Source organism: Malaclemys terrapin, chromosome 7, assembly GCF_027887155.1.
Source record: "Malaclemys terrapin pileata isolate rMalTer1 chromosome 7, rMalTer1.hap1, whole genome shotgun sequence".
In the NCBI taxonomy this organism is placed as follows: Eukaryota; Metazoa; Chordata; order Testudines; family Emydidae; genus Malaclemys; species Malaclemys terrapin.
In genome coordinates this window covers 5830511-5852497 of record NC_071511.1, presented here as the reverse complement: position 1 = coordinate 5852497, position 21987 = coordinate 5830511, and the positions used below count along the sequence as shown (strand labels likewise).

At 44.3% G+C, this 21987-nt stretch overlaps 1 protein-coding gene across 2 annotated transcripts in view; it reads left to right on the top strand.

Annotated features, from left to right (window-relative positions):
• Positions 1-21987, top strand: part of ADAMTS9 (ADAM metallopeptidase with thrombospondin type 1 motif 9) — a 143934-nt gene that overhangs the window by 99595 nt on the left and 22352 nt on the right. For both annotated transcript variants that reach the window (XM_054034437.1, XM_054034436.1), the window contains exons 29-30: positions 2929-3096; positions 9543-9716. In XM_054034437.1, coding sequence (XP_053890412.1) covers positions 2929-3096; positions 9543-9716 — 342 coding nt within the window. The remainder of the gene's footprint in view (positions 1-2928; positions 3097-9542; positions 9717-21987) is intronic.

Sequence of the window (21987 nt, the reverse complement as noted above, 5' to 3'; positions counted from 1 at the left end):
GGTCTTCGCTTGGGTGGCACAGTGGATTGACTCATCCAGAGGAAAGTTCAGCCTGCTCAAATCCCAACGCTGACACACAGCATGGTGGAATGAGGTAGCCTAACTACGGTCACTATGTAGGCACCACTGCATCCTATGTTGGTTCATCTTCTCTGTTCTTTGGGTTCTCCATAGTAGACTGTATTACTTTACAGTTGAGACGGTGCTTGGCTCCCCCTTTCCCAATCACACACAAGGGCTTCCTCCCACTCTGATTGCTCAAATACATGAACATTTGAATACCTGGCCTCGCAGGTTCAGTTCCCAGTGGAGTCAACTTGGTTATTTAGCTTTCCATGGTAGATTGTTCACCATGCCAGCTTTGATATTGGGTGTGGGGAGGGTGTTTTCTAGGGGAGATGCTAAAAACCAAGGTGCTGGACGTCTGCTCTGTGTTAACAATAAATATCCCATGGCTCTTTTTGTACGAGTAAGGATTAAACCTAATATCTTTGGCCAAATTTTCCATTCCCCCATTTCAAATGTGCTGTGCACTGTCCTTCATTCGATCTCAAGGGGAGTCATGTTTCGGGGGTACTCTGTTTACACAGTACCAGTTTCTGCAATTTTTTGCGTGTTGAGTAACACTCAGCTGAAGTCAATGAGATGAGCATCGGTAACTACTACACAATCTGTGTAAGTATTTCAAAAGTCCGCTCTGTGGATTGCACAGCAGTTTGGGATCCTTTGAGATGAAAGAAGCTATAGATCGGGCATAAGGAATAAGAAGTGAACAGCCAGCCGGCCATCCTAACAAATAATTTACAAAGTAATGGGCTGGGCCTGAGATACGGAGTTCAAATATGGATCTGAACGCCTTCAAAGACCAGGGTGTTTAGCTTCAGGGTTTTGACATAACATGTTACAGTGACTGGGGCCAGGCACATGGTTTGGATCTGGACTTCCCCAAACTCTGCATCTGCATAATCTACTGGTTAAGAATTAGATAAGTTCCTGGAGGATAGGTCCATCGATGGCTATTAGCCGAGATGATCGGGAATGCAACCCCATGCTCTGGGTGTCCCTAAGCCTCTGACTGCCAGAAGCTGGGAATGGATGATGGGAGATGGATCACCCGGTAATTGCTCTGTTCTGTTCATTCCCTCTGAAGCATCTGGCATTGGCCACTGTCAAGAGACAGGGCACTGGCCTAGATGGACCATTGGACTGACCCAGTATGGCCATTCGTATGTTGTTAAGACACTGGACTGGGACTCAGGAAATCTGGATTCAGTTCCTAGCTCTGCCACAGTTCCTAACTCCTGTGTGTCTTTGGCCAAGTCATTTACGCTCTGCCTCGGGGAACAATCCCTATTCAGGGCAGCACTTAAACGTGTGTGAGAGCTTTCCTGATCTGGGACCTAAAAATATCTCCTGGCCTCAGTTCGTACTTTTTGCTTATGTGCTGTCTCCCCTGCTCCCCACTTTTGTCTGGTCTATTTAGTTTGTAAGCCTTTCAGAGCAGGAACTCTCTCTGATGGCTAGTCAACACGGTGTCCTACACAATTGAACCCGACTGCTGTAATTAAAATAATAATAGATGGGGGTTGGCTCTGGCCAATTTCTAGACCTAATGAAACCTCCAAGCTCCTACATGTACAATCCTTGTGTTTTTATTTACCAACTGGGGGTCAGGGGAAACTTTTGGCTTGATTTATTTCTTAGTAAAAGCACTGATAAGAGTCATCAAAAGGAAGGAAGAATCCTAAGGTCTATTTGACATTATTTATCTCCATCTTCTTGCATTCATTCCATTCTAAAACGAAAGCAGGAGAACAGTTATACTGAGAGATTGCAGAAATCCTGTGCTTGTATTGAAGGATTAAATCAGTATGTTTGTGATATAACATGCAATGACTTGCCTAACATGTAATGAAGAAATTGAAATTGAATCTCTCAGTGCATCATGCTGAGTAAGGGGTTTGTTCAACAAGAAACTGTCATATTAAATTCTTGTCGTGATTCCAGACCTCTTTTGAGTCCTAAATCTTTTGAAGGAGACTAATCTGAAATCAAAGCAAAGTTGCTTAGGGTTGGCATGCCAGAAGTGGTCACATTTGAAAAAGTTCAATGAACCTGCAGAGAGAGGTTGAAATTAGTTGCTTCACTACAAAGCTCACAGCTCACCTACCTGCTGATTTGCTTTTTGCTTTGATTCTTTATGCTCTGTCGTCTTGGCTTCTTCTGAGTCGGTTTCAAAACGTATAAATCTGAAGTGGGAGCTTGTCCCGATTTCAGTATTTATTTAATAAAAAATAAATCGGTCTGCACTGTTTAGTACAACATTAAAACAAACATCGCTTTAGAAACGTGGCGTTCGGAAGGTTATGGATTTGTTTCTCCACGGCCTCGCTCCTTGTGGAGTCATTTTAATTTGAGCAAAGTGGGCGTAGTATGTTGCTCTTCTGATTTACCCGCCTTTTACTCTCGCTTGGCACATAAGTCAATGGCTACCCAAAGGGGACTCTATCCCTTTAATTTTTTTAGTGGTAGAATGTGCCATACTAAAGGCCAGATTCTCGGCTGCTGTAAATTGACTTTGGTCCTTTGAAGTCACAGGAGTCATGCTGACTTATATCAGCCAAGAATCTAGCCTGCTGAATGCCAATTTCTATCCAATTCCTTTATGTTGTTGTTGGTATTTTCTGCTTAGAAAGGCTTTTACAAGCAAGACTAAAATGCAATACATGATACAAATGAGGACATTTCTCATGGGCTAAATTCTGTCCTCCGTTACAACCCCTCATCATTAATGGCTACCATGGTGAGACGGAGGGCATAATTTTTGGCCTGTTAACTTTGAGAATAAATACCCTGTTTAGTTATTGGATATATGTAACAATGTAGCCCTAACTGCATTAAAACTGTCTCATTGCTTTCCATTTCCAGTGTTCTGCTTCTTGTGGACGGGGACATAAACACCGAAATGTGTACTGCTTGTCAAAGGAAGGAAACCGCTTAGAGAACGATTATTGCAAGCACCTGGCTAAACCGAACGTGCAAAGGAAGTGCAGAGGAGGCAGATGTCCGAAGTGGAAAACGGGAGACTGGGGACAGGTGAGATGCAACATTTTACCTTTTGCACCATTAGCTATTCCTTATCTGTTTGCCAGCGTAATTTCAATCCTTTTGCAATAAAAGTAGAAATGTTCTGGGTGACATTCTCAGCTGGGGTAGATCGGCATAAGCCTCTGGAGATGCACTATCTACATCCGCTGAAGCCCTAGCACTGTTTTAGATACAAAAAGGTGGTGAACTGCTAACAAAAAAGCAACTGTTGTAAATTTCTTCGACTGCTGCTAGAAAAGGCATTACTGTGTATGAGTAAGCAGACTCTCTTTTCTCCTTCTTCTTCTTCTTTATTATTTAAATATGTTGGCTCCTAAGTACAATTGTGATGAATTTGGAGGCATATGAAATTAAAATATGTTTATTTATCATTTTCCTATTAAAGTTGAGAACATATATAGGAGCTATTAATTTTAAAACATACTTTTCACTCAGTTTTGCGTTCTTCCAAATGCATTACACTGTAACAACAGCAGTTTACCTCCGTGTCAGTACAAAATCAGCTGTTTAGTGCATAGGCTGCAGGAAAGTAGGAAAGTCTGGATTTTTCAAGTGTGCTGTTTGCGGAGAGCATAACTTTAATCCATTTTGATTCTTTATTTACATTGCTGTCCCCATATTAAACTATTGAGAAATATTTCAGGCATGAAAAATATCAGTTTGCTTTTCTCAGCCTTTTTCCGTTAACACTGATAGTGGAATTTGGGTTTTGAAACTAAAATTTCATATTTTCTATAACACCAAATTGCACTTTTAACCTATTTAATCAGATTTATTTTTACCTCTGAATCTCCATTTTCAAGTACCTTAATGATGTGCTAATCAGTCAAATTATTGAAGATCCATAAGTAAATGAATTTTTAACTTGTACAATGTCATATTCATTCACAATCTTTCTTTGCTTTCTATATGAAACCCTAAGATTCTTGCTGTATGCATCCTTCCCTAAAAGATAAAACATGAACACATCTATACATGCATTTGTGTAGACAAATATTAATATTAGTAGATAATTTTTTATCAAATGTCAAATATTAAATTAAAAAATCATTATTTTCAGACTTGGATTTTTTATTCTCCTATTAGAATAAGTAGAATATGTGCTGTACAATATTTGTGTTTCTTTCTTGGAGAATGGGGTAATCATATATTCATCATACAGGTTTAGTTGTTTAGGCCCTGATCCTCCAAAAAATACACAAGTAGTTACCGTTAAGCACCCGAGTAGCCCTATTGAACTCCATGGGACTCCTCCCAGATTTAAAGTTAAGCCTGGTGCCTTATTGTTTGCAGTACTGAGGCCTTAATTTTGTCCCAAGAGCCTACAAGAATAAAGAATCACATGACCATTAAAATGTCTCATCATATCAGATCTGCACTTTATTTAAAGTGACTGCTCCTGAAAGCAATTTTTGCAGCTAATAAAAGTCAATGTACCAACACAACGGTCTGTTGATTGCTTAAAAACATGCTAATTTTAATTGATAAAGATAAATGCTTTAAAATTCAAAACATTCTACTGCATGATAGGATTCAGTTTCATGCAGTTTGAGAGAGAAGCTCAGCTTAATGGGAATATGAGGTGATTTATGGCCTAAAGTAATCTGTTATGACTAGGCAATTAAAGAATATTTGTATTCTTTATATACTATAGAGCATTGCCCGCGTGACCAGCTGAGGATCTGGCCCTAAAAATTAGCTATGAAAGCAAAGATGAAAATGCATCTTATAACAGCAAAATAGATCATTTAAAAATAATGATGTTATGATACTGTTTCCTTATATTCTGTCTGTAACACAGAGCCAGTCCCCATATAGTAAATCGGCAGATTTGGTCTACGTTTGATATAGTAAAACTGGAACAGTTAGAAGGCTTGAATAATGTCATGCCATAGTGACAGGCATGTCACACTTCTAGAAGTGCCTTTTATGCTAACTACTTTTGGAGGTATACAAGTGATTTGTTTATAAACTGCTGAACAACAGTGATTAAAATGCTTTCTCTGTATGATACATCCTGAAGCCTGCTAAATAAAAAAGAAAAGCATAACTGGTCAACTGAAGTCAGCTTGGCCAGATCCCACACTGGTGTAAATCAATGTAGCTTCATTGACGCCTATGCAGCTGTAATGATTTACACCAACTGAAGCCTGTCCCCAGAGTTTTTTCCAACGTCTGCTCTCTATTTGGGCTCAAAGATGTCACTAGAATGGTTAAATGAGTTAAGGAATTGATTTCTGATCGGAAACTTGACAGCAGAAAGTAAAGCTCTGCGTTCTGTAACACTGAACACCTATCTAATGTGCCTGGATTCTAAAACAGAAGAAATTAACAATCGCACTCTGGATCCATTGCCTACTGACATCAGTTCAGTCGTTGATTTCAATGGGTTTTGGAGCAGGACCTTAGCGATACAGGATACAGCCCCAGGCACGGTGGCAGGAAAGTATCTGGAGCACATATGCAGATGGCTCACTGGCTTCGACAACAAGGGGGAGTTTGGCCTGAATTAGGACTGTAGGATAAGGTCCCCAATTAATATAAATATGGGCAAAACTACAGCCAGTTGTATATGCCTTTTTCAAGGAGACTGACATTATGTAGCAGGCCAGTTCAAGGCCTGGGCACCATTCACACGCCATGTTAAAGAGAGAGGAGAGAGCTGGTGTGATCCTTCCACACCGGGGTGAAATGAGCTATGTGCTGTTTGAAATCTTAACTATGAACAGTTTGGATATCGTCAAAGAAGCACTCTGTTTTTTTCGTAGCTCTTATCAGCTGTAAAAATAAGCACGGTGCTATGCTACCACGAGATTGTCTCTTTCTGTTGCGGGTAAACCAGCAATAGATTGTGTGAGATGTAAGACAGAGTTTAAAATACACTTACATTTGCTTTGGCACCACACACCCACAGTTTGTGTTGTGTGTGTGCCCGTGGCCGTTTCCTTTTCCTTTTAGGAATGGGAAGGTGAATGATTAATAATGAATACTAGCCAGCACAAAGTATAAGAGAGTGCTCCAGTCCCATATGTTTTCTATTATCTGGACGGCTTGTATTTAAATTCTGAGCAATTCTTTTCTAGATAATTGTAAATCCTCCTTCCTAGAGCAAAATATTTTTTAATTTATGCATTCATCTGAAAAGGTTTTTTTCTTCCGGTAATGAATGGACTTGTGTTTTTAACTAAGGAAATGCCCTGAGACATCAGATATGTCTGACAGCTTATGCCAGATATGTCTACGGCTTATGTCTCCTAAGTACAAATCAGCACCATTATCTTTTAAGCAGTAAAAATAACAATACTTATTCTGTAGTCTGAAAATTGTCTGTTTCTTTATGTAGATTTCAGGCTGAAATCTGGCCCTATATTTTTCTCCGTGATAAACTTGTGCGTGAGTTAATATGTTCCCTTTTTACTGTTGTGTTTCTCTGTAGAAAGTGGAGAAATTGTGCTAAACTACATTGAGGTCTAAAGTGAAAATAGTGGCAGGTTTGTTCTGTCCCATAGATGACAAATATATGATATTTATATATGGTATAGTAACAGTATACCCTGATCCTTACATGAACAGGGGGAGGACTGTAGTATCAGGTTTATTATGCTTTTAGGGCCAGATATCCAGTAGGTGTAAATCAGAGTTGCTCTTCTCAGATCAACAGAGGTGAGTCAATTAGTTTGATAAAGTAAAACAATGATCACGGTTAAAAATACTGTAGGGCAGAGTTTCTGTCTAAATGGGCATTTATAATAGTGTATCATTCTATTATTAGGAATCCAATTGTAAAATCCTACCTGTACTCTGATACATATGTAAACGTTATAAACAGAGAGTGAGAAGGCTGCATACTGATTAGGGGCTTGATCCAAAGCGGACTGTGTGGTAACCCCTTTGAAAGAATTCTAGCCCATAAACTGGCAACTTCCTTGTTTTCAGAACCTTATAGATGACACCGCTCTGATTTGTAAGGAAAATGATGTCCATCCAGTATTAATGTTCAAATAGCGGCAGTAGTTTCTCTTCTGTTATCGATTAAGCCAAAGAAGTAGTTTTGGAGCCTTGTCTCTTTTGGGATTTTTGGATGTGTTCTGGGTAAACATGACATTATAGCAGGGATCTCAGGAGTGAAATCCTGGCCGCATTCAAGTTGATGAAAATATTCCCACTCCAAAAGATTTTTCCTGACTTAAGCTCACAAATGGGTGCGATCCTGGTGCCACTGAATTAAGCAGGAGTTTTTCTCTTGACTTCAATTGAGCCAGGATTTCATTCCAGGTGGGCCCCTAAATTAGCCAAAATCTTTTCCTGGGGGCTTGTGTCCATGGCTTAAAAGTCCCTGTCTGGTCCTTGGGAGTTTTACAGTTTTACATATAGTAAACTGGAGTCCAGTTATTACAGCTTTTCATACAATAAACTCCCATTACTAAAATAAGACATCACTGTCCTTTTTTCAGAGTAGCAGCCGTGTTAGTCTGTATCCACAAAAAGAACGAGGAGTCCTTGTGGCACCTTAGAGACTAACACATTTATTAGAGTATAAGCTTTCGTGGGCTACAGCCCACTTCATCGGATGCATAGAATGGAACATATAGTGAGGAGATACACCTCTACCCCGATATAACATGAATTCGGATATAACGCGGTAAAGCAGTGCTCCGGGGAGGCGGGGCTGTGCACTCCGGCAGATCAAAGTGAGTTCGATATAATGCAGTTTCACCTATAATGCGGTAAGATTTTTTGACTCCCGAGGACAGCGTTATATCAGGGTAGAGGTGTATAAATACACATATAAAGAACATGTCCTTTTTGGCTCACTATGTTGTATAACATTTTCCTGTTCAATTCGATATCAAATGCAGGATCAGCCCCTTCTAGGACAGAGCTGCAACTTTAACCTCTTCTGTCACTATCACAACATTCTTGCAAATGTGTGTTTTGTAGGTGATAAACTTGGGCAAAAGTTATTTAAAAATGTACTAAGCATCCGGGTGGATGTGTTTCTCCGACTGTTCAGCTCGCTCTCCCTTGTGGAATGTTTAAGATAAACCGTGTTATTAATCACAATAGAAGCACTACAGCATATGGGATTTATTTGCATCACCAATCATAGGAATCTAACTGCGTTGTGCTACTTTTCCAAGTTACACAAACCAGCCTTCCATAAATATTTATAACCAGGAGAATGTTCACAGTCAGGGGTTGGGGTTTTTTTGGTCTCCTTTGCTTTCTGATGTGTTCAGATAGTAAAGGAAATGCTGCATTACAGAAGAATACTTTTTAAAGTTTTGGAAGAGGATTCCTTGCACGTTATAAATTGCTTAATTCCATTATTTAATAAGGCTTACTTTCGTGGTATTATAAACTTGTTTTCTCAGTATCTCATATATTAATTAGGTCTTTTCTACTAATTTTTAATAAAGCAAAATGTTAATCATAATATCTACATTTCAACCATACACCTCTGTTATACACACTTCTATCTAATCTTTACTAATCTTGTTCCGCATTTACAAACTATATATTAGGACCTAACAATAAAGAATCCATAGAACAGTGAAGTTAAGTACCAGTTAAACATATTATATTGTGGGATGTTAGCAGAAAGTATTTTTGTATGGAAAAAATTAAGCTATTGAAAACAGCGAGCTGTAGATATCAATATTCAAAAATCTGAAAAACTTATTTTGCTCATGATTAAAACCAGACTTTCATTATATGACTAGAGGTGGATAAAAATGTGCTCATGCCATAATGAAGCTAATATATGTGAAAGTAAAGCAACTAATTTACAAAAATAGTTCTGTTTGTGGGGATATGCGGTATGTAGTAATTTTGCTATGGTGTATATGTAAATTAAAAGTAATTCCAGAAGTCTTGTACCTACAATTCTTCATGGCTTCAGTTCTTATGCTAAATAATTCGTGCTTGCTTTTCATTACAGGCTGATCAGTCTACTAAACGATGTTTCTGTAAAGTTTGATTTATTTATTTAAACTATTGAACTGAGTGTGCAAGGAGTAACATACAATTCCTGCTGACTCTAGCATCTTGTGATTTTTTTTTAACAATGTTGCTATCCTTAGAGATTTTTGCAGTATAAATCTTATAGGTGAAACCCTGACTCCGCTAAGTTAATGGCAAAACTCCCATTGACTTCACTGGAGCCAGGACTTCACCCTATGCGTTCAGATTCCCTGCAAAATGTTTTCTTACATGGAGAAGAATTTTCTGCATCAAAAGGAGTCAGAGTTTTAAATGTCTAGGTGCTGTTGCTTGCTAGCTCAGACAAGTGTTAAATGTGTTTCCGAACTCAAAGCAGAGCATTATCTCCGCTCCCTTCCTCGTCTGAAATCAGAGAAGTTCACTATAGCAACAGAGAGTTTCACAAGGAAAATAAGGAAAGCTGCAACTTACTTCTTTTTGTCCCTCTTTAGTGCTCCGTGTCCTGTGGACGAGGCATTCAGCAGAGAAATGTGTATTGCCACACGGGCACTCAGAAAACAGCCAGGGAGACCGACTGTTACCAGTTCACAAGACCAGTCTCTGAACAGGAATGCCACATTGCTGAATGTCCCCGTTACAGCTGGGAAATGGAGGAATGGCAAGCCGTAAGTAGAAAGGGCCCGTAGTGGGCAGCTTCAGCAGTATTCAAAGCATACCAAAGTAAGACCTTCTTCCTGACGTTTCCCCGTATCACGTTACTCATTCTGTGAAGTGTGAACTACAGAGAGACTTAGGAGATGGCTGGCTTGTTCAAAAGATTGTTGTCAGATGGCCAGGGTTTACACTAAGCAGGGTTAGCGCTTGCCTTGATCCAGACTGAGGGTGTATTTGTGTGTGTGCGTATGTATGTGTGCACGCATTTAAGTTTAAAACTTTAGATGGCCAAAAAAAAAATATATGTAAAAGGAAGTCTGGCATAAATTAAACAGTGATGTGTGCAGATTGTGCCAGTTTTTTAGAAAGTACCAAAGAAAGCACTGGAGCTTAAGAAGATGCATAGTATAGTTGTATACGTGCATGCTGCAGAATGTTTTGGTAGGACCTACACAAAGCCAGTATTTTTCACATTTTGCTGACGCTGCACCCGATTCCGCTCCACTAGTCCCGTTCATTAGTAGCTGACTTTGGGCGTGAGTCTGCCGTCCGTACACATGCGGGAGTAGTAACGTGGTAAGTACGTTTTATTGAGCTAAGTTTCACTATTTGCAGAGCTGTAGGAAGCTGTGTAAACTGGGCATTTAAAAAGTAACCTCCCACCCTACATAATCATCGATGTGCCTTTGGGATACTTCTCCAAACTCCCTCCGCCCCGCCCCCTGCAGTAACGTGATAACTCTCCCCATCCAGCATGCCAGTTCTTCCTCCTCACTCCACCATCTTTGAAACACACCAAGATTCAAGCTGCACTCAGCTCTCTTGCACTGTGTGCACTTACTATGACCGGTGCCTGTGTAACCCACACACCTCCTGGGTGTGGTGCTCTGTCCCATCTAGTGGCACCGAGACCACTTAGAGAGAGAGATTAATGAATCTGCTCTGCGGCCTTACCTAAGAGCCTTATGGCTTTTAGCTCATGCAGTAGAGGTTCATGCACTAAGCTGCAGAAGTCCTAGGTTCGATCCCACTCGCCGACGACCAGGGTCTGTTGGTGTTACACACGGTATCAGGCATCATTAAAATATTCATCATTACTTGTGGTAAACCTACTAGACTGTGTCTAAGTGGGATGATGATTGTTATAACAGAGATTATGACACACCTGCTGGACCCCGTGACTATAGCAAGGGCAAACGAGGATGAAACCAGAGGCCTTTTTAAGGTCAGCAGGGAAGCTATGGATTCTTACTATCTACCAAGGCCTACAAGTGGATGTAGGGGCCACTTTTCAGCTGTCTAAATCCTGCATTTGGATATTCAGGTTGCCAATTTGATTATCTAAATGCAGGATTTTTATGCCTCTTAGGCCATCCGCATTCAGAATTTAGACTTCTAATGAACCAAAATGAAGGACACAAAGACGATTATTAATGAAGGAAGCTTAATATGATGCCAGATTATTTTTCTGAAGATAAATATGATGGTCTATAAACCCCAGTTCACAAAACGTACACTCGAAATGAGAACACAGAGCCAATTTTGTTCTAAAATGGCCTATGTTGGAAGTCCTCAAGGCATAATCAATTGGCAGTTGACTGGTCACATGGTACTAGCCCCTCCCCCTTATTTCCAGCTGCTACATTAAATTCTAACACAGTTAAACCACGTAACTTCTTCTGTAGTTATCCCAAAGTGATACAATGGTGAATGGGAGGGAGAGGCGTGGCTCCCCAAAGAATCCCCGTAATATGCAACAGGCCAGGAGATGAAAAGGGGTGAGCGTAGGACTGTTTGAAATTTTTCAGCTGGATGGTCCAAAAAATGGTCTTTTTGGGAAAAAAAAAAATCTGACAACCTGCTGACTTTTTTGAAATGTTTCCTTTATTGGAGACATTTTTGGTGATTTCTAGCAAAATGAAAATTGTGGGTCTGTTTCAAACACTGCAAAATGGAAACAACTTTAAAATGTGTCAATATTTCATGATGGTGTTTTTTTTAAAATGCCATCCCATTCTCATTGAGAACCCTGGGCTGGATATTTCATAGTAAGCAATACTGAGAGAAATGTCTGAGCACAGAGAGGTTCAAGTTCCGGGTTTTATTCTCCTGCTTTTAGGAGGAGAATTGCTTTGCATCCTCATGTGTAACAGACCTTTCCTGAATCTCCTCTTCAATCCAAATGGCAACCTGCTTAATGTGTCTTTTGCTCTGCCTTCTGCTGCAGGCACATAAACCTGATTGATATCAGTGGGGGGTTGGTGTGCATTAAGGACCTATTGAAATCAATGGCAAAGCTCCCAATGACTTTAATGGTGCAGGATCAGAGCCTATGTGTACACTGTGGTTAGTAATGAAGGCAGCAATGGTGCAGATTCCAACCCATAAGGAGAGCAGAATAATTGTTAAGCGATCCAGGGCCTGGTGTTCATGTACACTAACGCCGCTTTCCAGTGCTTTTGCAATGCAAAAGGGACTTAAAGCAGGAATAAATTCTTTAAGGCCTGTTTATGCTGCCAGAGGGGGTCTTCAGTTTAAATGAGAATCTGGTCCTTTCTATTCAGAATGCAAAGGACAATCCAGCGCTGCCTTTTTACTATATTCACCTGCTCAGAATATTGGTGTGCTCGAAAACTCCCATTTTCTTTATTATTGTTTTGTGGTTGTTGTGACGGGTTGGATCACAGAAACCCCCTTGGGAGCTGCCAACAGATGTACCAAGACTACCCCTGCTCCTGTTTTCCCTGCCAGCTCAGGACTCCAGCACCCTGTCTTGCTGAGCCAGACACTCCCGTCTGCTCCAACACAGACCCAGGATCTGAATAACTTGCCCCAAAGCTGCAAGTTTACCTAAAAACAGCACACTTCTGTGAGCTTATCTTTAGCACTCAGATGCCCAACTCCCAATGGGGTCCAAACCCAAATAAATCCGTTTTACCCTGTATAAAGCTTATATAGGGTAAACTCATAAATTGTTCACCCTCTATAACACTGATAGAGAGATATGCACAGTTGTTTGCTCCCCCAGGTATTAATACATACTCTGAGTTAAGTACTAAGTAGAAAGTGATTTTATTAAATACAGACAGTAGGATTTAAGTGGTTCCAAGTAGTAACAGACAGAACAAAGTAAGTCACCAAGCCAAAAAAAATAAAATGTGCAAATCTATGCCTAATCAAACTGAATACAGATAATCTCACCCTCAGAGATGCTTCAGTAAGTTTTTCTCAGACTGGACACCTTCCAGGCCTGGGCACAATTCTTTCCCCTGGTACAGCTCTTGTTGCAGCTCAGGTGATAGCTAGGGGATTCTTCATGATGGCTCCCCTCCCCCTCTGTTCTGTTCCACCCCTTTATATATCTTTTGCATAAGGCGGGAACCCTTTGTCCCTCTGGGTTTCCACCCCCCCTCACTGGAAAAGCAGCAGGTTAAAGATGGATTCCAGGTCAGGTGACATGATCACATGTCACTGCAAGACTTCATTGCCCACTTGCCAGCACACACATATACAGGAAGACTAACAGGTAAACACAGCCATCTGCAGACAATGGTCCTGGTTAATGGGTGTCATCAAGATTCCAAACCACTATTAATGGCCCACACTTTGCATAATTACAATAGGCCCTCAGAGTTATATTTCATATTTCTAGTTTTAGATACAAGAGTGGTACATTTATACAAATAGGATGACCACACTCAGTAGATTATAAGCTTTGTAATGATACCTTACAAGAGACCTTTTGCATGAAGCATATCCCAGTTACATTATATTCACTTCTTATTATGTTTTTATAAAACCATATAGACTGCACAATGTCACAGTTGTATACAAGAAATAAGAAAAATATTCACAGAGGAAACAAAAAGTATTTCAGTCCTACAAAGGCTGTGGAATGTTTCACCGGCAGCAAGACGGTCCAAGGTCAAAGCAGCAGCTCCATTCTTCCTTTTATTTCTTCCTTCTCTACTCGCACATCCTTGATTCATTACTGTACAGTACACGGCAACATAACAAATTATCGTATATACCTCACGGCCCTGTAGTACTTGGCCTTATGGACTAGGTTACAGACAAATGTAACCAACTTCGTTCCATTAGCTGTCCCATAATCGTCATGTTTGAAAGCTTTAATGATGTTAGAGTCTTATGTGGGGGCAGCTGAGGAATGATTCCAAAACTACTAGAAACATTGGGGATCAGATCTGTAGCTGGTGTCAAGTGACATAGGTCCATTGAATGGAGCTACACCAATTTACAGCTGCTGAAGATCTGACCCTGCAGTTACAAGACTGAGGAGGTAAGAAATGGAGGCCGAACAGAATAGACGATGAGCTGTTTGCCTCAGACAGAAGTGCGTTAGCATAAAAGAAATTTGCAAAAGGCCGAGCTGTGCAAAAGGCCAAACAACACATTCCTTCTACAGAGCACATTAAACCCATTCAGCTAATGAATGTGCAAGCGGGAAGCAAAGTAGATCACCAACCAGCATGCAGTTTTAGTACTTACCAAACAGCATAATTAGCCCTTCAAGGAACGTCTCCAACCTGTGGTCCTCGCTCTCATTTTTGCAACTGGAGAGAATGACCCGCTCCTCTTCCCACCACTTTTGTGGGAGGCGGATGTTCACATCATAGGCGTGCACAGCCCATTCCATTAGGGTGTGCACCCAGGGAGCCCTGCCCCTGCCCTGCCGTAGCCCTGCCCCCACCCTGCCCTCATCCACTCCCTCCTACTTCCTGCCCCCTAACTTCCCCCCTCAGAACCCCCAACCACCCCCCGCTCCTTGTCCCCTGACTACTCCCTCCTGGGACCCCTGCCCCTAACTGCCCCCCAGGACCCCACCCCATCTAAGCCTCCTTGCTCCTTGTCCCCTGACTGCCCCCCTAGGACCTTACCCCCTACCTGTCCCCTGACTGCCCTGACCCTTATCCACATCCCAACCCCCAGACAGACCCCCGGGACTACCATGCCTATCCAACCGCTCCCCGCCCCCTGACAGGACCCCCAGAACTCCCAACCCATACAACCCCCCCCCTGCTCCCTGCCTCCCCAAACCCCTCTCCACACCCCTGTCTCCTGACAGCCCCCCCCCCAGAACTCCTGACTCCAAACCCACCGAGCTCCTTGTCCCCTGACCACCCCCTCCAGAGATCCCCCCCACCCTAACGGCCTCTCCAGGACCCTCCTTGCTCCCTGTCCCCTGACTGCCCTGACCCCTATCCACCCCCTGACAGACCCCGGGACTCCCATGCCCCATCCAACCCCCCTGCTCCCTGACTGCCCCCTCCAGAGACCCCCCACCCCTAACCACCCCCCCCGGGATCCCACCCTGTATCCAACCCACCCTGCTCCCTGTCCCCTGACTGCCCCCACCCCTTATCCAACCCCACGGGACCCAGACCCCTTACCATGAGATGAGGCTCCTAGCCTCCCCACGGAGCCAAATACCGCCCTGCGGGAGCGCACAACCCCGACCCCCAGAGCACTGCGCGCGGTGGCATGGCTCCAGGGGAAGGGGGAGCGTGTCTGCCTCACCACAGAGCCAAACGCTGCCCCACGGCAGTGCGCAGCCCCGGCCCCCAGAGTACTGCGCATGTGGCGGCAGGGCTCCAGGGGAGGGGGGAAGGCGGGAGAGGGGCCAATGGCGTGCTACACTCAGCCGGGCACTCCGGTCCGGAAGCGCAGACCGCCAGGAGAGGGCGGCCATTTGCCCACCCCTGCATTAGGGTGTGTCTGGGCACACCCTGTGCGCACGCCTATGGTTCACATTGGTTTCTTAAAGGGCTCCCCACCGGACTCTGTGCACTCTGGAGATCTCAAGCATGTGACACGTTGGATTCCAAGGAAGCTTTAGGGACAGAGGGGGGGAGAGAAAACCCTCCTTACCCATGAAGAATCACTAATTGAAACCCACTGCGGACGTTGTCCATTTTGAATTTGTCACTTTGTATCTGTTCCCAAGTCCTTCTCTTGGAGTAGTTTTTATTTTGTCAGATGCACGGTTAAAGCCAGATCACCTCCTTGCCAGCTATAAATGTAGCTTGCACGTTATTCATAGGGCTGAGGCACGGATTACTTTAGCATGCTCTGAACAAGGAATGCAGGGAACCCAAATTGACACGAATGGCATGACCTAAAATAACATTACAGCACCCTTCTCTTTTTGATTTCATTTTTTGCGGGGAGTTTGTCAAGCATTGTTTAGTCTTCCTCTTTTTAAACCACCACTCTAGTCTTGCCGGTGAAAAGCCATAGGGAACATCCTGGAAACCATCTCTTGCTTCTTACAGCACTGAGGATGCTGAGGTTGTTGGGTTGAGTGGGCAGGTGCTGTATGGTGTTGGTGGCCTCTGATATAGGGGAGACAGGCCCAGCAACGGGACCAATTGCCCAGGGGCCCGGGCGATTTAAAAGGGCCTGGGGGGCTGCTGCCACAGTAGCAGTGACCGGGAGCCCCATGCCCTTTTAAATCGCCCAGGTGGGCCACAGAGCTCCTAGGTGTGCACGGCCAGCACCGAGTTTCTAATCTGCAGGGGGCGGGGGGGGCGGGAGTGCTCCCCCCCGGCTCTGCCCTGGCCCCACCCCGCTCTACCCTTTCCCCCGAGGCCCTGCCCCCACCCCGCCTCTTCCTGGCCCCGCCCAGTTCCGCCCCTCCCCCAGAACATGCTGCGCCCTCGCTCCTCCCCCCTCCCCCAAAGCCTCCAGACGCCGAGAAACAGCTGATCCGTGGCAGGCGGTAGGTGTTGGGAGGGAGAGAGAGGCGCTGATCAGCGGGGCCCGGCAAAGGGCCGGAGGCGCTCGGGAGAGGGGGAGGTTCTGGTAGTGGGGCTGCCAGTGGGGGTGCTCAGCACCCACCATTTTTTCCCCTGGGTGCTCCAGCCCCTGAACACCCACGGAGTTGGTGGCTAAAAACCAGCGGCGGTGAAGGCAGCCGGGTGGGCAGGTGGAAGGCCTGGCCGGGCCAGAAGAGCGCACCCAGCAGTACAGCCGGCAGCTCGCTGGGCACCAGTTAGGCAGACCGCATCCGCGGCTTGTGCGTGCCTGCACCAGCTGCCGCACGGGATCCAGCTCCGCGCCTATGTAGCCACGCTGGGCCAGCAGCCGCGTGGGACCCGGCTCCAGCCCGCCCTGCACGAATCAAACCTCAGCCATCCCTTTCTAGGGGACCCATTGATTGTTCTTTCTTGGGACTCAGAACTGCTGTCGGCGGGCCTGAGGGGAGACCATGCTGTATGTTCCCTTCTGGCCTTCTACTCAGTGATTCCATGAAACGGATGTCATTAGAAAAGGCCCTGTTAATTGCAAGGACGAAATGGGTGTGGGACTAGGTGACCAGATAACAAATGTGAAAAATTGGGACGGGGTGGGGGTGTAATAGGTACCTATATTAGACAAAGCCCCAAATATCGGGACTGTCCCTATAAAATCGGGACATCTGGTCACCCTAGGTGGGACCAAAAGGAAAAGCACAAAATTGGGAGGGAAAGAATTTGTACGTTGACCCTTATGCGAGAATGCTGCAAAAGAATGGAAGTTACAACAACAACAAAAATACGAAATTGTGTATTTCTGGCATTTGTTACTTCAGGGGAAATCTTTCAGTCCTGACTTAGGCAGAATGCCCATTGAAACATGTTCTGATTTTGTTTTTTACTTTTTTTGTTTTGTTTTGTTTGCTTGCTTGACATGAATTCACAAAATGCTTCAGTTGACCTAAAGCTGCAATTTTTTTGGTGGGGAAAAAAAGTGAAAATTTTTGGCCAACTCTATTCATGAGCTTAAAGTTAAGTGTCTGCTTAACTATCTTGCTAAATCAGAGCCTAAATAGACAAGATGGAAGAAAGGTGGGAGATGCATTAGACTTGCTTCGCCTTCCTCTTTGCTCAGGTCTTTTGCTCTTCAGGGTACATGGCAAAATTCCTCATTTTACAGATGAGCAACTGTGAGGCACCGAGAGATGAAGCGATTTGCCCAGGGTCACTCATGAAACCCAGGAACTGGAATCTTATTTCCTGGGTCTCAGTCCATGTATCTTAACTGCAAGACCCTCCTTCCTCCCGAGTTAAAAATTAATAACACAATCTGGCAATGTACTGTCACTGTATCTGTCAGTCACTTTGTCTTTTCCCCATGGCATCTAAGGGCAAACTGGAAGTCATGTTCAAGGATTCTTCTGCCTCTTGGACAATGTGACAGTCTGAACTTTTTCTAGTATATTTCAGCCTAGCAAGGGGCTTCCACTACCTAGAGTCATAGAATCTCAGGGTTGGAAGGGACCTCAGGAGGTCATCTAGTCCAACCCCCTGCTCAAAGCAGGACCAATCCCCAGACAGATTTTTACCCCAGTTCCCTAAATGGCCCCCTCAAGGATTGAACTCTCAACCCTGGGTTTAGCAGGCCAATGCTCAAACCTGTTGCTTGTGGTATTATTGCTGGGCTTAGATGAAATTTCTCTTCATTTACCGGGGCTGGCATCAGTCTAGCTTAAAAATCATACAATTTATTCCCTCTCCCATCGCATCCAGGTTTCTGCAGAAACTCCCTAATTAGAATGGGGCACTACGCCTGCATTGGAAAGGTGACAATTAATGCTTTTTGTTGACTGTGCTTAGGGAATCCAGTAACCCACTTTTAAATGTAATTTAAAGAGTTCTCTACTTATACCATGAGGGGAGGCGATACCTGAGAAGGGCAAATATAGCACATGTGGTTCGTTCTCTGGGGAAATCACAGTCAAGCAAATTATTCTGTTCCCCTTAGGAGTGCTACATTTCAGTTCGGACCTAGGGGAACTTTCCACCCTCGGGACTTACAACAAGAGAGAAATAAGGTGGAAAGCACATGCAGACCGTGGGGTCTTTTGCCAGACTGCAGATTTTTTAATATTGGTTCTTGTCTCCGAGCTGCTAAATTACTCCTCCAAAATAAAAGCTGCTGGGTGGGGGTGTTGCAGTTTTGCATGATTACTATTTACTAAATATTGATGTTGAGCATTAACTTGCATTTCCTGCGAGCCCTCTGCAGCCAAAGCGCTATGCTGCTCGTAACCACAGCACTTCTACTTATTGACGTTTTAGTTCAGCCTTCTCAAGAAATAATTTGCAGTCTGGGTTCTGACAGCTAATTAAAAACGAAAGGCTCTGATAGTACTGCCGTTCACCTAGGAGTACTCGGTAGATCTCGCTCATCATCGGAAAGCAGTGACTGGGTCAGAGATCTTGAAAATTATGTACAAATGGTGAAGCTAACTGGATGAAACCCTCGGTAACTTGGCATGTAGATTTGTGTGTGTGGGCGTGCGTGCAGTCCGATTGAATATTACATCCTTTGCTTAGAGGAAGACAATTCCTGCACATTATATCCAATGATAATTTTCAAGAAATGGTCTGTTAACGACTCCAGGTAGCTGAAAGCTTAGCAGTTTCTGGTAATTTTTTATTTCGATTTTTCTGCTGTCAATGGCTCTGACCCTTCCATACTTTTGGTAGAATGCGCTTTGAGAAGAGAACCTATCTGTGTGAGTGCAGGAAGGAACCAGGCCCTAGTTTAGCACGGCCTTGTGATCAGAGTGTTTCTCCACCCTCCTGTGGCTGCAGAAGGCTTAGAAAGCATTTGCTGGGCTTGGCTGAAGTATCCTGCTCGTAATACCGTGCATTGTAGCGGCAGTGGTTAAACCAGGTTGAAGCAGTAGGGGGACCTCTCAAGGCACCAGTCAAGGAGGAGAGAGGGGAGCCCGCTTTACTCAAGCCAAGTTGAGAAAGGGAGATCTCCTTCTGCTTTTAGCATGGGTAGGGGAGCTGCGCTTTCCCTTTACTTTAACCTTTAAGCTGAGTTAGGCGCTTGATCTTTCAGCCCTTACTCATGGGAGTAGTGCCACAGAGAGGGCTGAATGATTGGGCCTTTCAGGAGCAATGGTGAACCTCTCTATCCATCGATCAAGGTATTTTCAGAGCCCAGCCCGAGGTGGGTAAAGCGTGTACACAGGACCTGTTTGCCTAGCGTGTTTTGGCTGATGAAGAGCTCCCGTTCTGCTCTCAGTCGCCCTCCCACAGTCCAAGCAGTCTCTGTAGGGCTGCTTTTTCTTCACCGGTGCTTGGGAAATCAGGGGCGACCTTCCCTTTGAAATGCGGGCCTTGCTCCAATGAGCCACGCCCGGGTCTCCTCGAGGCGAGACGGCTGTGGTGTACTCCCCAGGAGGTTTCCCCTCCAGATTTTTTGGAAACATAAATTAGTGCAGAAGGCTGCTTGCTCCATCAGACAGTGAATGCACTGTGCTGATGCTCCCAGGTCTGCACCGGCTTCCAGTCAGATTGTAAGTGGAGTCTAAAATGTTGGTTTTGACTTAGGAAGCCTTCCATGGTTTGGGCCCAGGCTGTGAGAGAGAGAGAGAGAGAGAGCTCTTCTCCCTCGGGGGTAACATGGCGTTTGCAATCAGAGGAGGTGCTTGAGCTGACGGACCCCAGGTTTAAAAGAAAGGAGCCAGGTGACAGGCCCCCTTCACTCCGAAAGTCTCACTTCCCCCTACTTTTTGCCCAGCAAAGCCCAAGTCTGTTGAGCTTTGGGGTGTGTTGCAAAGGTTCCTGGGCCTTGCAGGAAGGGTTGAGTTGTCTGGTTGTAGGGCAGTAGACGAAGGCTGGCCCAGAGGTCAGGGCTCTTGTTTAGTGTCAACCTGGGTTCAAGTCCGTGCTTTGCCACAGACTTTGTGCCTCAGTTCCCCGTCTGTAAAATGGGGGTGGTAGCCCTGCCCTGCCTCACAAGGATGTGGGGAGGATAAATATATTCAAGATTGTGAAGCGCTGAAATATTGTTGTAAAGGTGCCAGATGTGTACCATACGTAGCTAGCTTATTATTCAAATTGAGCGATCATTGGGGAACCTTTCTTCCGGAGTCCTTCTCTGGGCTCTCATCTTTTGTGTAGGACACAAATCATTTTTTATTGTTTAATATTGGTGATAGGTGCTTTTTAATAAACCGAAATACATAAACCCCACTTCGCTTCACTTCTCAACTCCTTTTCCCGTTTACATGGTGTCGGAGGGGCCCATGATTATTTGCCACTCCTTCTGGTTATAGGCGTGCACATAGTTTGGGGAGGGCCATGGGGGACCATTGCTCCTCCAAACTGCAAGTCTCAGGAAGATGCAGAATTTGCCCCCCACACGTTGCCCCGTTGGCCTGGCTGGAGTTGTCTCCCCAAATATAGAAGTCAATCTACCCCTACAGGGTTATAGGCCCTGGAGTTCAAGTCCTTTTTTCTTCAGTCTTCTCTTGGCAGAGTCTTTCCATTGTATCCTCTGTCTTCCATTGCAGTCCCTTTCCTCCAATGCTTTCTTTGCCGGTCATTCTTCTCCCATTCTTATCACATGTCCAACCCTCCTCAAATGTACATTCTCCAGCCAATCAATCCATCAATGAGAGTTCCAAGTTTATCTTCCCCTCATTTTTCCATGCACATTCTGTCTACCCTCCACTTACCTGCCATTCTTACTGTGACGGGTTGGATCACAGAAACCCCTTTGGGAGCTGCCACCCGATGTGCAAAGACTACCTCTGCTTCTGTTTTCCCTGCCAGCTCAGGACTCCAGCACCCTGTCTTGCTGAGCCAGACACTCCTGTCTGCTCCAACACAGACCCAGGGTCTGAATCACTTGTCCCAAAGCTGCAAGTTTACCTGAAAACAGCTCACAGAAGCGTGCTTGTCTTTAGCACTCAGATGCCCAACTCCCAATGGGATCTAAACCCAAATAAATCTGTTTTACCCTGCATAAAGCTTATGCAGGGCAAACTCATAAATTGTTCACCCTCTATAACACTGATAGAGAGATATGCACAGTTGTTTGCTCCCCCAGGTATTAATACATACTCTGAGTTAAGTACTAAGTAGAAAGTGATTTTATTAAATACAGACAGTAGGATTTAAGTGGTTCCAAGTAGTAACAGACAGAACAAAGTAAGTCACCAACCCAAATAAAATAAAATGGGCAAATCGATGTCTAATCAAACTGAATACAGATAATCTCACCCTCAGAGATGCTTCAGTAAGTTTTTCTCAGACTGGACACCTTCCAGACCTGGGCACAATTCTTTCCCCTGGTACAGCTCTTGTTGCAGCTCAGGTGATAGCTAGGGGATTCTTCATGATGGCTCCTCTCCCCTCTGTTCTCTTCCACCCCTTTATATATCTTTTGCATAAGGCGGGAACCCTTTCTCCCTCTGGGTTTCCACCCCCCCTCACTGGAAAAGCACCCAGGTTAAAGATGGATTCCAGGTCAGGTGAC